The 17,366-nt window shown below is 40.9% G+C and overlaps 1 protein-coding gene across 1 annotated transcript in view; it reads left to right on the top strand.

The window, feature by feature from the left end:
- The first annotated feature begins 3,241 nt into the window (after positions 1–3,241).
- Positions 3,242–17,366, top strand: part of PPP2R2B (protein phosphatase 2 regulatory subunit Bbeta) — a 270,379-nt gene continuing 256,254 nt past the window's right edge. The window contains exon 1 of the mRNA XM_075274753.1: positions 3,242–3,538. Within this exon, the coding sequence (XP_075130854.1) occupies positions 3,460–3,538 (79 nt within the window). The 5' untranslated portion in view covers positions 3,242–3,459. The remainder of the gene's footprint in view (positions 3,539–17,366) is intronic.

Genomic DNA, 17,366 nt, shown 5'->3' on the forward strand with positions numbered 1-17,366 from the left:
CAAAATGGAGAAGAAAACATTTACTATTGAGTGACTTTAGAGTTGTAATTTGTCTAAATAATGAGTTACGTCATTGAAGTCTATGATAAAGGTGTCGCATGTCACATGCGACCAACAGGTTTGGATTTTCTGCAAATGTCACATCGCATTATGTTACTTGTCGCAATGTGACACCGTAGAGATAGATTTTATACTTTTGTTCTTCTTGGTGACTTTTTGTCATGTTTTGCCTTAGAGAGACAGCTATGAGAGACCAGCTAAAAGACAGGCAACGGAAAGCTGAGAGAAGGTGAGAGAGGGTTCAGCAGTCACGTGTGCTGTGCAAAGTAAAGTAGTAAGACGCAGATACCATGTGCTGCTGGAATCTTCCATTACAGGGCCCTTCACCTCTAACTTACCCCCGCAGGACGTAACCTTGTCATCCTGAGACAAGTAAGTTATCCGTCTGTGTTTTCCATTCCTATTCAGTTGGGACCAACGAAGGATTGAGTCTTCCCTTATCTCCTGTCTACCATTATTATAGATTGCGCTCCTAATGGTGTTACAAGAGACTGAAGAGACTGTCCTGGCTGTCAGGATTCGGTTTATGTGCCACAATGGGCAATAACCCTGTTTGAGAATTGAGTTGTTGCCAACATTGTAACTACCAGTTAATCCCTCAAGTGTTGTTTTTGCTACAGTGACCTGCATATCTTGCACCCGGCTCCATTATTAACACCTGTAAAACTGGTAAAAATTAAAAAAAATAAAGAGATTTTAAAAAAAATATAAAATAAAGTAAAATACCACTACAACGTCCACTTCACGGGTTCTGGCAACACAAATTTACATGTCATTTACATGAAAAATTTCTAAAATAAAGGAGGAAAAACTAAATGTTTTTTCACACATCTGGATATAAAAATTTTTTTAAAAAAAATCTAAATGATAAAAATAAAAATAAAGCCCGATGTATTATGGAAAAAAAAATGCAAAAATTACTTGAATAATAAATAAAAATGTTATAGCGTTGTACCAAAAGAAACTGAAAATGTGTTCAGTCATAGCCTGGTCATGAAGTAGTTAAAGAGCCTAACAATACAAGTAAAATTTAAAAACTAGATGCGGCATTGTTTCTTTGTATATGGCTCTATATATACAGGTTTATTCCAACAGTATGTACATTAGTAACACGAAGGTCAGCTTCACTGTGGTGCTCCAGTGTTCGTTTTCTTTAGTAACAATACATGTTGCTATTTCATGGTATCTCAGTAAACTGTGCTGCGACTTTCTGTAATAGAATATCTCCCAGCATACTATTCCACACACTGTGCATTATTCTGTAATTCTGCATATAGTATATCGTATTTGTATGTATATACCATCACTTGATTTATTAGACTATTTAACAAAAAGGTATGTCTTGTAGCTTTCATTCATCATAGGAAGACAGTAATGGACTATAACCGCGATAGAGTGAGGAACACAGACAGAGGCCCCCCACCACCACCAGCAGCTCCACCTCTGCATGCTGCCACTGACCATAATGTAAACACCATGATGGAAGCTTTCTTCTGTCCAAAAAGTTGAAAAAAAAAATGTGTGTGTTTTTTTTAACATAAGAGTGGATACATGCAGACAGGGGGGAGCTCCATCTGCATTCTACAGTTAAAGACTGTTACTCTCATCCAATGATGGATGAAAGCAACAGACATTAAAGGGGTTTTCCGTGCAAAAAAATGTTCATTCATTTTTGGGTTGATGAGCTCTGATTGCTCCTGTGTTCTTCTGCATTTGTTTACATGGGTAGCTTTCTGTTATGTTTTCCTACTACTACATGATGCATTGCGCTTCACTCAAAGCTTACTCACACTACCTGCCCTTCTCAAACCCCCTCCCTGTTGTCCTAGCTAGCTGGCCCACTACTAGCCCTTTCCCACCAACTAACTCAGCCCACCCGCACCCCAGCATACTTACCTGTCTTCTTGTCCAGATCTTCTTGACATCTGCTGGTGCCTGAGTAATAGAGCCAGTAGACATTAAGAAGAGAAGGAACCGGCCTCCCAGAAAGAAATGATCTCCCATGTCCAGAAGATCCAAACAAGAAGACAGGAGTATGATGGGCGAGGGGGGTGTCCTGTATCTAGAATTGGGAAAACGGAAAATGTGCTGGAGCGGTCACATGCCCAGCGTGCCTCGCCGATCTAGGTAAATATACATTTACAGATTTTTATACATTTATACATTTGTAGATTTTTAGTAAAGTGAGTAAGTTAAATGGTAGGCTTAGCATAGAAAGGTCATCTTAATCTGGACAACCCATTTAATGACGGTAATATGAATCTACCGTTACTCCAGTTCTTTGCATATTTCAATAGGTACCACTACACTGATTCTGGTACAATTGGATTTTTTTGTCCTCAAGTTCCCCTCCCCCCATCCCCCAGTTTCCCAACTTTTTGTAATGTCAAATAAGGACACATAGTTTGCTGACTGAAAGTAAAAAAAAATAAATGTTGGAATATCCTTCAATATGTTTTTACAAAACTATTAGCACAAACAATATCTGTATATAGACATTTTCAAGGATCAAAGGATGACATATAAGAAGGGCTTCTGATAGTTTCTTGAACAATAGTTACGTTTCTTAATAGACATCCATTTGCAATATGGTATCGCTGTGACTTATTACCTGACACTTTAGAGCACATGACTCACTGACAGCACATCTGCAATTTTTGTCGAGTGTCTATTGAGTGTCACGAATCCTAAATTTCATACACTCAACTAAATCCCACCCTAAACTGGCAGTGCAATGAAAACGCAACGGTAAATCGCAGGCAAATATTTTTTTTTTGTCACAGAGTATCTTTAGGCTACAGTCGATGTAAAAATTCCGTAGCCACTTCTCATTTTTGCCGGTTTTGCTGATTTTAACCCTTTCATAACATCTCTTTGAAACCACTATGCGAAGCGGCTTTACCATCTTGTATAGTTGTTTACTCCTTCACTTCATTGAGATGCAGAATAGCAGGGTGCATATAAGAGGACACATCACTCCTTATGCACAAGCTCTATATAACAAGGAGTTTCCTGTAAGGAGGAAGGGATTCTTAGCATTCCCAGGACCTGTACTTGGTGATGCTTGGAGAAAGCAGCAGGCTTGTTCAGTGTGTGGATGTGAGTGTGTGTTTACAAGCAGGACTGACTTAGTCAGCAAATACTGCTCTATAGAGCTTCAGCCAATGAAGAGCCTCCCCAGGCTGCTTGAGAGTTGGAGCAGGATATGCTTGCAGTAATGGGAGGCTGAGCTGCTGCTGCTGCTGCTACTGATGGCACAAGGAGATGGGGTCTGGCTCCAGAGGATCCTTGGGCTCCCCTGCCAGGCAGGAGACATGACTGGATAGAGGATCTGCAGCCCCTGACTGACAGCAGGATCCTCATGGATTGAGCAGGCTGTGCTTGTCCCTTCATGTGAAGATGAAATGCTTTTCTCGTTACCTGCCTTACATCTTCAGACCTCCTAACACCATCCTGTCCTCCAGCTGCCATACAGAAGGTACAGGTCATGAAAGGGTGCCTGTGTGGGTGGGTGGTTGGGAGGAAAGTGGGATGGGAGGAAGCCTGACTTCCCAAACATCTTTGCTGACATTGCTCTTCTGCTGTCAGATGACAGCCATTGCTGCCAGCATCCAGTCTGTGGGGTAGTCCTTGCAGCTAAGGCATACGTGGTTATCCTTGGGAATAATGGCACTTGACTCTTTGTATCTGACCCTATAGCCCAAGAGATTGCTTTATCTGTGCAGGACATAGTCCCAGAGTCTGTAGAAGCTTCCTTCTGCTCTGTGCTGAATATACAGCAGTCAAGTTTACTTTACAGCCTTTTGTATGGGGCTGCTCCAGTACCTACTTTTTGTGGTTGTTTATGTCCCTAGTTTATGGGATTTCTCATATGCATACTTTATGGGGTTGTTTGTATAGATACTTTATGGGGCTGCTCCTCTGCCTACCTTAAGGGGCTGCTCATGTGCTTACTTTATGAGATTTCTCTTGTGCCTACTCTATAAGGTTGCTCAAATGCTTACTTTATGGTGTTACTGAGGTGACTTCTTTATGGTGCTGCTCATGTGCCTACTTTATGGGGTTACTAGCATGCCTGCAATAAGCGGTTGCTAACATGCCAATTTTATGGGGTTGCCCATGTGACTATTTTGGGGGGTTTGGATTTCTAGCAGATGATTTGTTGCAATGTTCTGCTCTGTAATTTCTAGTTTAGGACTGCTGGTTTTACTACAGTATACCCCTCTACACAATGTAGGAAACTCCTGGCAGAAGCTAATAAGTGTGTATTCTGTTATCTGTGACTCCATACATTATTACATTAAATACCCCAATGAAGAGAGGGCACTGCCTGCTTATTGCACCCCACGTGAACCAGTGTTGTCACCTGCCCAGCAATACCCCCTGTACCTGCAGTATCTATAGCTAGTGGTCATGACATCACTACAGGCACACATGTGATGGTATGTTATGATGGATGGAGACCTGTGTAGGTTTATATTTTGTTACCCTACACCAATAGAAACACTTTTTGCCCGTTCTCTACTGTGTATCAGATTTCCATCACAGTTTTGATTCATCCTGGAGGTTTCCGTTTTAATATTTCAGAATAAACCTATGACTAATAATCCATCAAAACTAAATGATAAACAGGAAATGTAGGAGGCAGCTCGATATAGGAACCTCAGCAATTCCTACACTTCTCTAGAACTGAATGGCATTTCTTCTCAGAAGCTTTTCCATGTTTTGGATAGAAATGGAAGATATTTTATGTAGCAGACTGTGGATAGACGTTTCCAGAATATGCTTTTAGACTGGTGTAAACAATCTCAGCCGAGTCTTAGATTTAGGGAGACAGCCATGTTGTATTTGTGCTTGTTCCACAGCAAGATCAAGCAAACAAACCATATACATATACTCTGGTTAGTAAGAGGCAAGACTAGAAGAAGCTCACATTGAGAAATATTCAGGAAGAAGAAGGCAGAGGAAAAAACATTCACTCTGATTTTATTTCTCCTATAAAAAATATTTAAGCTACTTCAAACTTATAATATGAAAATAATAGAGTTTAGTTACTTGTGTGTCCGCACGTCACAGGAGAAGTCCCCTGATATTGAGATGCTCTTTGGTAACCTTGTGGTTATCTGGCAGGAATGATGAATTATCCATCGATATCATACGTTATACAAGTATGCTGGTTCCCGGGCTCTGCTCTGGTTGAGGTCGCTTTTAAGCAATGCTTTGTATAAATTCTGTATTATGGCTGCAACATCTGGACCCCCTGTTGTTATACAAAACTGGTGATCTAAGCTCATCTTATAAGAATCACAGGGGGCAGGGTATAGATATTGTAGCCGCATGCAGACACTAATATAAAACGGTGTGAAACTGGCTAAATAGAGTGTGAACTTTGTCTAATAAAGTGACCTGGAAGACCTTATTCCCTATAGGTTATACAGAGTTTTCCAAAGCAAAAGGAACCTTTATATCAAGGAAATAATCCACTGTGCCCTATTTTCTGAAACTCTAAATGTAGCTACACTGTAAAAAAAAAAGAGGTTTTCAATCTTCTTGCTGTGTCTTTGAAGGAATATACAGTGATGTGCAAAAGTTTTAGGCACATGTGGAAGAATTGTTCCATAGTAGAAATGCTTTTAGCAGATAGAAGTATTTATTAACAAAATTAAGTGAATGAACAAAAGAAAAAAAATCTACATCAAATCAGTATTGGCTGTGACCACCCTATGGATGAGGTTGATAATTGGCAAAAATAAGTTACTAACATTTTTGAATGCATTTAAACTTTAGCACAGTAATGTATATAAAGTACAATTCCCTCTCTTGTTTATGTGACAGTGTGAAAGAAACGTATACATTTACGGGACAGATACCCAGATGTCCCTGGACATAAGCCTTGACTTTCAATATTACAGGTTTATATTACAAAGTTACTTTTTTTATTTAACAAATATTTTTATTTATGAAACTGTTTAACTTTTTTTTTTTTTTTTTACAAATTGTGCGATCCTAGAAGCATTGGGTCCAGGGGTAAGAGACTGTTTGGTTTATATACAGCATGCACAGATTTAACTAGGCCTCAATACCTATTGGGGCCTGCAGACCATATACCCAGCAGGTCTTTGCACAGCAGAATTACTTTAATCTGACACATGATATTCTGGCACTTGCTTCAATCACATAGCTAAGTCATAATTGGTAAGATTTCCTAGACAAATTTCAGATTTCAAGTAACTGTTGAAGAAATGGATAAAAAGAATTGTACTGCACCTTGTTCTTGTATAGAGCAAATAATGTCTGTAAGGCTAGGGCCCCACATAGCGTATACGCCACAATTTAGTTATGGGGGGAAACGCTGTGGCTTACAGTAACTGCAAAGTGGATGGGACTGGCTAATCCCATCCCCACATGCTGTGATTTCAAGAACTGTTGTGTTGGAGATGGCAGAATGTCAATTATACCTACAGAAATGCTGGTGGTTTCCGTATAGATATAATAGAAGCAGAAAGCCTGCGAAAGAAAACTCTGTGGACATTCTTGGAAATTCTCCCCTAGGTTCTGCAACATTTTTCCCGATGAGCTTTATGACTGCGGTCCTCTACAGTACATGGGGCCTTAATCAGATATCAGAGGCAGTGACTGTGGGATCAAGATGAATTTTGTCACATAAGCGTGTGCTTACATCGATGGTTACATTGTATGGATTCACATGTACACAGTGTTGGTAACATCAGTGCCTTCATGCTTACTCTGTCTCCCAGCCAGCATAACATGCTAGTTACCTTCTGTACATCCTGCCCATTCCCTGCTGCTCCACAATACTGTACATATACACCATGAATCTCCTGCCCCAGGGTTTACCCCTAGGAGTGGCAATGTGCTTCCTTTTTACCACTTAAAGTCCAGTACACTTGCTAGTAATTTTTCCCCAGCCTTTCTCTGTCAGACTGAAGGTATAAAAGCCTGTAACCTGCCACACCCTGCCTGAGCAATTAGGCTTCTATCATGCTAGTGTCCCTGTAAAGGAGTTTTCTGTGTATTTTTTAATGTATCTGTGTCTGAACTTGTCCCTGACTGCAGCCATTATCTCCTGACCACCTGGTACTGACCTTGGCTTGTTCCTGACACCTGAGCCTGTGCTGTCAGCCCTAACCTCAGCCTGTATACAGACTCTGCTTTTTCCTGATCATTGATGGATTGCACCATAGTCCCTGACCTGCATGGTTACTTGTTTCCAACATTCCAAGTTGTAGCAGCCTGATGGTCTCACTACAGCAAAGATCAGGGAGGCCACTTAGACAACTTCCTTAGGAGTGGCCTTAAGCCAAACCAGTTTGTTGACACAGTAGGTCCACAACACGTGTTACACATGGATATGAATAACCATCCTGCAATGTTTGAGCTAATATTGCAAACTTAAAAGGAAAGCAACTAAGGTTTTTGTGTTCAGTAAATGAATATTTGTACTGTAAATACTGTAATATGTATAAAAACACTACAACTGACCACCTCTATGAAAAGGTTACCCTTTTATGCAGACTGGCTTTCCTCTCACAGATATTTAGGTTATATCACGTCTGCCTTTCACCTTCCATTGACAGGCTGGGTATGTTAGACAGGACCCATTGGGTCTTTTCTTTGAGAGATCCCTCTCTGTGACATGAATATTTCCTAATAGAACACATGATAAAAGTTAGGTAAAGGGGAAAATGTCATCTAACTCTTCTACAACCAGTCATTGAACCGCAAGCTGGCTCAGCCAAAGTTTAAAAATAACTTTGTACAATGAGCCTCAGAGACAGATGTGCGTAAATGCTCAAGTAAGCAACCTTGCTCCGGGAGATAGGAAATGTGTGTAAGGTGCCAGAATTTACTTAGGTATTGAGGAATAATAAGTGTACAGATCCTGTGTAGTTCATGTTGAGTAAAATATTAGAATAAATCATCATCTCTGAATAAATAGCGATGTGAATATCAATGTGCCTTTCTTACATCATATCAGACCTTGGAGTAATGACTCTGAAGGGAATAACGCGTGTATACTTGATTTATGATGCAAGTAAGGATGGTTTGCATACATGTAATAAATGTGAAGAGACGTTTATTAATGATGTGTATGATGCTAAAATATATTCTAATGTTTCCCCAGTAATAACTTGGCAAATTACTTAAAGGGAGTCTGTCAGCTGTAAATTCATCATAAACCTAATCCCAGTGCCTTGTCGAGGCCATTCTATAGTTTCCAGTTATTCACATTTGGAATCTTATTTTTATGTAAATCGACATTTTAGTAATATGCAAATGAAATGAAGAGATAGTCTGGGCTTTGGTCTCAGATTTAGATTCTTGGGCAAAGCACTTTTCCACTCATTTCCATATGAGTAAGACAGTCAGTTACATATTTGGAAAGTGTAGTATCATCTTTACAAGGTACTGAGATTAGGTTTTTAATGAATTTACTGCTGATAGACTCCTTTTAAATGGGATGTCTGGGGGTAAGTTAAGGACAGGATTTACTCCTTGTTTCCTAGGCTGTCAGGTTCCACCAGTGTCTGCTTCCATCAATGACCAGACACATTTCTACTGAAGCCAATTGCTGACAGTAGTCGGATACATCATCGGAGCAGACAAACAAGCAGTGCAGCAATGACATAACTGCTGAGACCAAGGTCACATGGCTGGTTATTGCTTCCATATCCAGTGATGACATCTACTACACTTGACCACTCGGGCTATCGATTGGCTGTAGCTGCCTGTATGACAGTTTGGAGGTTATTTTAAGTCACAGGATTGCCATCTTGGTTGACCTCAACCAACTTTATTCTTCTCTTTTTACAGCAAACATCATGTACATTACAGCACAAAAAAAATAAATAAAAAATCCTCAGCTGTCTGGTCCACAACACGTGTTACACGTGTTACTAACCAGACATACAATTGACCTCACACTGAGATCCAATATCTACTACTCAATATCTCCACGAACACAGCATTTCGTACCAATTCATGTAGTTCTGGCTCCCATTGGCCTTGGCACAGGCTGTCTTTCCAGATAAGGAGCATTATGGTAACATTACTAGTAGAGCCCTTCCACCTGCCTGCCAATTAACCCTCATTAATAGCCCATTTATCTGCAGATTCAAATGAAACACCCAACTGTTTCAGATTCTTCTCTTCCATTCTGCTTTCCTCGGGTGAAATCCACATTTTTTTTAAGTTTAGTGATGAATAACATTCCATTTTTAATTTAGAGCTTTTCCTGCCTTCAATGATTTTTTTGCCTTGGACCAATCTTTTTATTTCTTCATAGCCCAATTCTGACTCCTTCATAAATGGCTAATAGTCATGGTCAGACATAAATCACACATAAGTAGTAGAGATGAGCAAACACTAAAATGTTCGGGGTTCGAAATCCGATTCGAACAGCCGCACACTGTTCGAACGGGTTTCGAACCCCATTATAGTCTATGGGGGGAAATGCTCGTTTCAGGGGTAGGCAACATTCGATCAAATTCTACTTACCAAGTCCACGAGTGAGGGTCGGGCTGGATTCTTCACCCTGCGCAGCGTCCCCGCGTCCTCTTCCGGCCTTGAATTCACTCTACTAGGCATCGGGCCTGGGCAGAGCCGACTGCGCATGCCCGCACTACAAGCGGACATGCGCAATCAGCTCTGCCCAGGCCCGATGCCTGGCAGAGTGAATTCAGAGCCGGAAAAAGGACACGGGGACGCTGCGCAGGGAGAAGGCTTCTAAAGGTAAGAGAAGAACCAGCGTTGATTGGCAATGTATAGCATTCTGCCAATCAACGCTGGTTCTGCATCGAATCTTAACTTCGAACAGCTAGTAGTACTCGATCGAGTACGAGTATTTCGAATACCGTAGTATTCGATCAAATACCTACTCGATCGAGTACTACTCGCTCATCTCTAATAAGTAGTAAAGCTCCTCTAATTCACAAAAAAGAGATTGTATTCCTATGAAACTAAATATGCAACTAGCAATGCATCTAATTTAAGGGGTATTCCCATCTCAAGGATCCTATCCATACTGCTAGCGTCAAGAGTTTTCCTAAATACATTGCTTTAGAAATGCTACTTCATTTACCTGCTCTGAAATGATTCCCCCCTTCTTGTTTACACATTGCTTCCTTGATCCCCATCCTGTATCTGGTAACAGGTCAGAGTCACACACTCACTACTCTCGCTCTCTGGGGGGCTGAGTTCTCTACCTGCTCTGCGGTCCGAACAATCAAGTCAGCTAATTGCAGTTTGCAGATAAAGGCTCGGACCGTGTCTATTACTTATAAACACGAAGATAACCTGCATGATATAATATTAAGTTACTGTCCATATTATTTGATCTGCATCGATATTAGATACCTAGTTATGATAATACAATTTCTTTATAGTGTCTTATCATCCACCAGCATGTTGAAGAATACAGGACGTGAAAAGAAGGGAGCAGGCAAGGCTGCTGTGAGAGGGAAATGGGAAAACCTTTACTGTTAGTAATTGCAGAATATCATTTAAAATAATCATTTTGGGCCAGAGTTGGGGGTTTTTTTTCTTTTTTTTTTACTCTGACTCCATTCACGACTGGCACTCCATGATCTAGACTCTGACACTATAGCTCTGATAGTATCATTGATGTCTAGGTTGTATTATAAAAGGAATCAAAGTGTAAAGCTTGTTTATCATTCTTGGTGAATTTTCACATTAAGTCATTTCCCTTTTTCAGCAGTTTCCTCCTCTGCACATTGTAATTGTCAGTTTTTCCTGAGATCAGTTCCCAGAAGGCCTGGCACTAGCTGCCATGATTTTCTCCCACACTCAAGAGCACTGCACCCTGTCCCCAGCCTCCAATTATATGCCTACTTCTTAAAATCAAGAATCAAGGCAAATATCTACTTTATGACTTACCATGCTATTACAAAGCCTTATTTCAATTGTTCAATAACCTTCCCAACCCTATAGTATTGATTTAGTCCATGTGAATAGTAATAACGTGACACTGGTGTTTCACTGTAACATCAATGCTATATGTGGATGGTGTGACTGCGCTCCTTGCCATCATTAATGTGATTCCTCATTTAGGAAGGAGAAGCAGTTGCCTAATATCACCTCTGATTGACGTCCTCAGGGGTTGCAGGGTTAGGTAAGAAAATGCCGTTGTACGGGATACTATAAAGCATCTCTGAACCCTTACAGGCAGCTTTAACTAACCATATTTGTTATACTGTATATTCCAGTAGGCTCCAGCTCAATAGTATTTTTCACCATAGCCCTGGAGTCCCTGAGGACACCAGGTAGCAGCTCAATTTGCAGGAGAGGCTCAGCTATTAAGTCTTTAGGCAAGTGGTTCTCATTCCGAAATAACAAATCACATTTATGATGCATAACACTGCCAAAATACCACAGTATATCACAGTGAAACACCAATATTGTTTTACAACGCTTGAATGACTATTCCTATGGATTAAAAAAAAATAATTATAAAAGACAATGATTTTTCCATGGAAAAGTTCTAGAGACACATAGGATACGGTGACCAGAAGAACGCCATTGGTGTTGTGTTGTATGGCAGTGAAGCAGGGCTGCAAACTAGCCAGAAAGTGGGAAACTACTAATAACTAGAGATGAGCGAACACTAAAGTGTCCGAGGTTCGAAATCCGATTCGAACAGCCGCACACTGCTCGACTGTTCGAACGGATTTCGAACCCCATTATAGTCTATGGGGGGAAATGCTCGTTTCAGGGGTAGGCAACATTCGATAAAATCATACTTACCAAGTCCACGAGTGACGGTCGGGCTGGATTTTGCTTGAAGTCTTCTCCCGGCGTAGGGTCCCCGCGTCCTCTTCCAGGTGGAATTCACTCTGCCTAGGCATCCGGCCTAGGCAGAGCCGACTGCGCATGCGCGTGCGGCTCTGCCCAGGCCCGACGCCTGAGCAGAGCCGACTGCGCATGCACGTGTATGCCCGCGCAGTCAGCTCTGCCTAGGCAGAGTGAATTCCACCCGGAAGAAGACGCGGAAAGGTAAGGGGGCGTTCACACTACCGTCGGTATCCGACAGGTAGTGTCTGCTCAAAATCTGTCACGGACATTAGGAGCATGCAGGGTTCTTCTGTCCGCTTGAGAAGTCGGACATCTTCACTTGCGGACAGGGAAGGACAGGCACGGAGTGCAAAACAACGCACCCGATGCACATTGAAATGAATGACAGGTGTTACGGACACAGCTAGTGTCCGCTCTTAATGTCCGTGACAGATTTTGAGCGGACACTACCTGTCGGACACCGATGGTAGTGTGAACGCTCCCTAAGAGAAGAACCAGCGTTCTGCCAATCAACGCTGGTTCTGCATCGAACCTTAAACTTCGAACAGCTAGTAGTGTTCGATCGAGTATGAGTATTTCGAATACTGTAGTATTCGATTGAACACCTACTCGATCGAACACTACTCGCTCATCTCTACTAATAACTCATTTTCATCATTTATTGTGAACTCTTAACTATACAATCACAATAATTTATACAAAATCAGATTGGTGACCACACAGTGGTCAAAGTCTCCTATGGACTGCTGACATCCTGACCATATAACAGCTGCAGCTATGACTAATGACGTCAATGACATTTGTAATATGTTTGGGAATATGTTAGTGGCTGTTGTATAGTTGGTCCCCCCCAACACCACAAGGGTCAGGAAGACAATTTATCAGTATACTTTTGGCATGTGGAAGGAAACTAGAGGAAACGCGCACAAATATTCAAACTCCATGTAGATTTTACTTTTGGACAGATTCATACTCTGATCCCAGCTCTGCAAGGCAACAGTGCTAACCAGTGAGCCATCGTGTTACCCCTATGGCCCCATAAAGAGTTTACAGGGTGACATTATCATAGTTCATGAATACCCAACAGGTTGTTGCTTTCTTGTGCTACCTACTAGCAGGGTATTATCTGATGTCACTTTTGCATTTTGGTGTTTTTTTGTTTTTTTTGTATCAAAATCGATTCAGCCATTTTAAAGATACAAGCCCTTATATTGTTAATGCACATGAGGCTATACAAACTAAGTGGGCAGTAACACTGTGGTTTTTCTGGAACAAGATCTCAGTATGTCATGTAGTGTTACCGCCCACTTCGCGAATATAGACTAATTTACATGAACACTTTGGTATGGCTGAATAGATTTGGATAAACAAAATTCCAAAATGCTCTAAGTCATTGGGCTTTTCAGATTTGCCGACAGATTCTCTTTAAAAAAAAATAACCTATGGTAGAATGTATGAATTTAATTTTGAAAAAAGTGGATTTTGTCCTTTGTTGGGATATCTAGCTGGACGCCTATACTACTTCTATTACTCCTCTCCCATGGTTGTATCGATCAGATACTGTAGATGCGGTTACAAAGTAGAGTATACACAAAGTGAAATCCAAGACCATCTGAATGGGTGATTTTTTTTTTCATAATGAAGATATATCAAAACTAGTGCAAAGTGGTGTGGCTGCCAAGAGCAATCGCTCTGGCTTTATCGTTCATTCTCCAAAGGACCCTTGAAAAATGACAGCTAGAGATGGATTGATCGCTATGGGCAATTTCTCCATTTTGCCTTTGCACTAGTTTTGATAAATCTTTCCCATTATGTTGTCTGATATGTGTAATATACTGTAGGTTGTAGTTAGGCAGTTCACAATGAATTGTTTGTAAAGATCTACCCACCACTCACGGTTTCCTTTTTACTCCCTCTGCACTATTGTCCTCCACGTCTAAGGTCTAGACATCTCAATTCCAGGTTTACAACTTTATAATTCCTTATACTCTTCTACATTCCTTAGTCAAATGTGGATTCAGATAAAGTTTGGGATATTTTGTGCTGGATCACTGCTTTGTCCACACCAGAGTTTGTTGAACCTAAGTTGTTCTTCACACAAGGTTTTTGCTGTGCATTAGTTTAGAAAGTGTTTTTTGGGGTTTCTTATATTTTTAGTGGCCTTGTTTACTTTGTGAAAAATTTTGTACATACGGTGAGAAGGTGACAGGCAGAGTGCTGGAGTTCCTGTATATTTCCCCCAGATTCCTGACATATGTGTGGTCCAGGGCAGTCTTGAATAAGCTTCAGCAAAAGTGTGAGTCCTGGGCTTGATACTGGGCCATAAAAGGCTGCAGAGCCTGCACTTCAGGGCAGATCCTAGGAGGAGAGGAAGTGTCTGGGTCTGTCCTGACACTAAGAGCCTGATGTTGCAGTACAGTGGTTTTTTATTGTTGATTTGTGTGTTTTGTAGTAAGCCACATGTACAGTTAGTATTTTCTGTTTAGTTAGTGCTCAAATGAGCAGGGTTTGTTTTGCCTTTTTGCCTGAAGTTAAGGCTGTATTTTGTTTTGCTTATCCTGTAACTGACATAAAGGTTTATTTGTTTTTGCAGTTTTTTTTAAATAAACAGGTTTTTGCTGCAAGATTTGTGTCCCTGTCTCTGACTGGTTGGGTCCGCACCACTGTTTACTGAGCTACCTTCCCTACAGTACATAGAGCAGGATGCATTTAAAAAAAAACAAAAAAAAACACTACTTTCCACAAAAAAAAGCTACAAAAATGCTTTGCATGTAGACCTTTCCATATATTACAATAGATGCATAACTAATATCTGGCCACAGTATTGAGCACATCCCATAAAAATATCCCAATAGATATTGCTAAATGGTGTTTGGGATTTACAGGTAACATTCTGTAGCTCCTGTATGACAGATGCCATGTAATAAGAGGAGAATGTGTTCATTTCTATAGTGGTAAATTACATTAAATTGCGATATTCTTACAATGGGGATACTATTGTTCAAGCATTATTCTTTTTTTTGGGTGGAGATATCCCGTAGCAGCTGGTGTACGTGCGAATGGCTTTGTGAAATGATTTTAATATATATTAGGATACTACATATGTTCTGTAGTTTTATACGCGAGGGTGTTAATTAGTTCCTGCTGCTCTTAATTAGTCTATAGGAAATATATGCGATATCAGATTATTGTAATCATCGCTTCACACTTTTGTTTACTTGTCAGCGGTGCCTTAAAGCCAAGCTGAGCTCATAAAGGGATGTTTACACTGAAAATAGGAAACGAGTTGTGTTGTGGAAATTAAATTTGTAGAGAGTTTGGATGGTGGTCTACCATATGGGGCCCATACCGATTAGCCAAGAGAATAAAGAGAGGGTATAAAGAGCACCTCTCACTCTGGAAGTCACAATGGTGGTGGTGGGGGATTTATAAATCCCATTGACACCAGTTTGTCTGGTGTAGATGGAAGTTAATATGATGCATTTTTGTTGCACAGCCAAGGATGCACTACATCCCTCATTTTGCACCTTGCTTGCAACATTTTGCCATAGTGTGTGAGGTGGGGACAACGTAGTCCATCCAATTGTGGATAGCTGGTGAGTTACATAGGAAATCTATACCAATTTGCCCCTGACGCTATTAAAAATCTCCAGTCACTGCTATTTTGTCATAGGTATGTAAAGCTATATTGAAAGTTTTCCATTTTTAGTGACAAGAAGAATATCTAAGTTACTAGGACACACAGAGATTGGTATTGATATTAATGATTCACAATTTCAGACACAGGGGTGCACATATTGAGGGGTCGGGTGGAGTCACTGGCCTCTACCATGACACGTTCAAGGTAAACACATTAAACTGATAGCTGATGCATCCAGTCTGTAGTTTTTGTGGATCTACCTTTAGCGTGCATTCACACTACTGATATGCTGCCTGATTCTGAACGTTAAAACACGTTCAGAATCAGCGCGTATAAAGCAGATCCCATTCATTTCAATGGGAGCCGGCATACGAGCACTCCCCATTGAAATGAATGGGCTGCTTTTTTCACTACGAGCGCTCCCATTGAAGTGAATGGGAAGTGCTCGCGTGTACGGCTCGGAATGAACTGAGCTAGCCGTACACGTAGTCCATTCAGGGGGTCCCCATGTGGACTCCCCAAACAGATTAACAAATGCAGATGTGAACCAAGGGTAAAGCTGAGGCCCCACGTTGCAGAAATGCAGCTTTTTTGTTGCATTTTTTGAGCCAAAGCCATAAATGGCTACAATAGGAATGAGAAATATATGGGAAGTAATTATATTTCTCCCTTCTGCTCAATCCACTCTTGGCTTTTGCTCAAAAAACCACATTTCCACAATGTGAAGCCTTAGCCTAAAGGGAGTCTGTCAGCAGTAAATTGGTTCTAAACCGAAATCCAGTACCTTGTAGACGCGATTCTACAATTTCCAAATATGCCTCTGTTATTCAGCTTTGGAGACACATGTTCATGTAAATCAATGTTTTATTAATATGGAAATGAGAGAAAAACTGCTTTTGCTCAGGAATCCAGAGCTGACACCAATGCTTAGATTACCATATAGGAAAATAAATGGATCCTTCCTTGACTAAACAATGTGTAGTTGAAGCAAAAGACCATATTGATCTCCTATTGTACTCAATGTAGGATGATCCAGCTCATGGTATGTACTGACTCAGCCTATTGTACTATTGTATTTGCCAGGAATAGTTGAAGTAAAACAAGGACAGCCAGCAATAAGATAGATGGGCGCTCACAAAAACATGACACTCAAGAGCCAAACTGAAGACAGCACATTCTGATCTTTTCACGTGGACGCTAGGAGGCAAAACTAGCTAGACAGCACGTAGTAAAAATAATAGCTACCATTACTGCCTGTCTTACTATAGACACAATATTGATTTCACCAAGTGTAGAAAGTTGCTGTTGTCACCTGCAAATACATCAGTAATGGGTGTGCCAGTACATAGTGAATCCTGGCCACATATGTCACTATTTACCAAGACGCACCCATGCTCTCCCATTTGTAGCAAGAATACGGGTACAGCCCAACCAATACCCACAGACTTAGTAGTATATGACGGTTGTGAATGGGATGCATTGTTTATGGGTACCCGTGAAGGGTTGTTCCAATACATTATTCTTTATTATTGTACATTTCTGCTAGTGAGACAGTAAACATAACACGCAGTTCTCACCTGTCCTCACGCTTGTATCTCCATCTTAGGTAGGTCCCTTTATTTATATAAAGTCCTGTTTGTGCGATGGGATTGCTGTAACCAATCACAGGCCTTTATGGTCACCTCTAACAGCATGTCAAAGCAGTCTTGTGTCTCTTGTTAAGAAGCTTTGTGATTGACTGAGGGGTCTCGTCAGACAAACGGGATGTCACTGGTCCTGTAGACTGAAGAACGGATCTCCCACCGCTGGAAAGAGGGAGTACTGTTGATTATGT

The sequence above is a fragment of the Leptodactylus fuscus genome, chromosome 5 (assembly GCF_031893055.1).
Source record: "Leptodactylus fuscus isolate aLepFus1 chromosome 5, aLepFus1.hap2, whole genome shotgun sequence".
In the NCBI taxonomy this organism is placed as follows: domain Eukaryota; kingdom Metazoa; phylum Chordata; class Amphibia; order Anura; family Leptodactylidae; genus Leptodactylus; species Leptodactylus fuscus.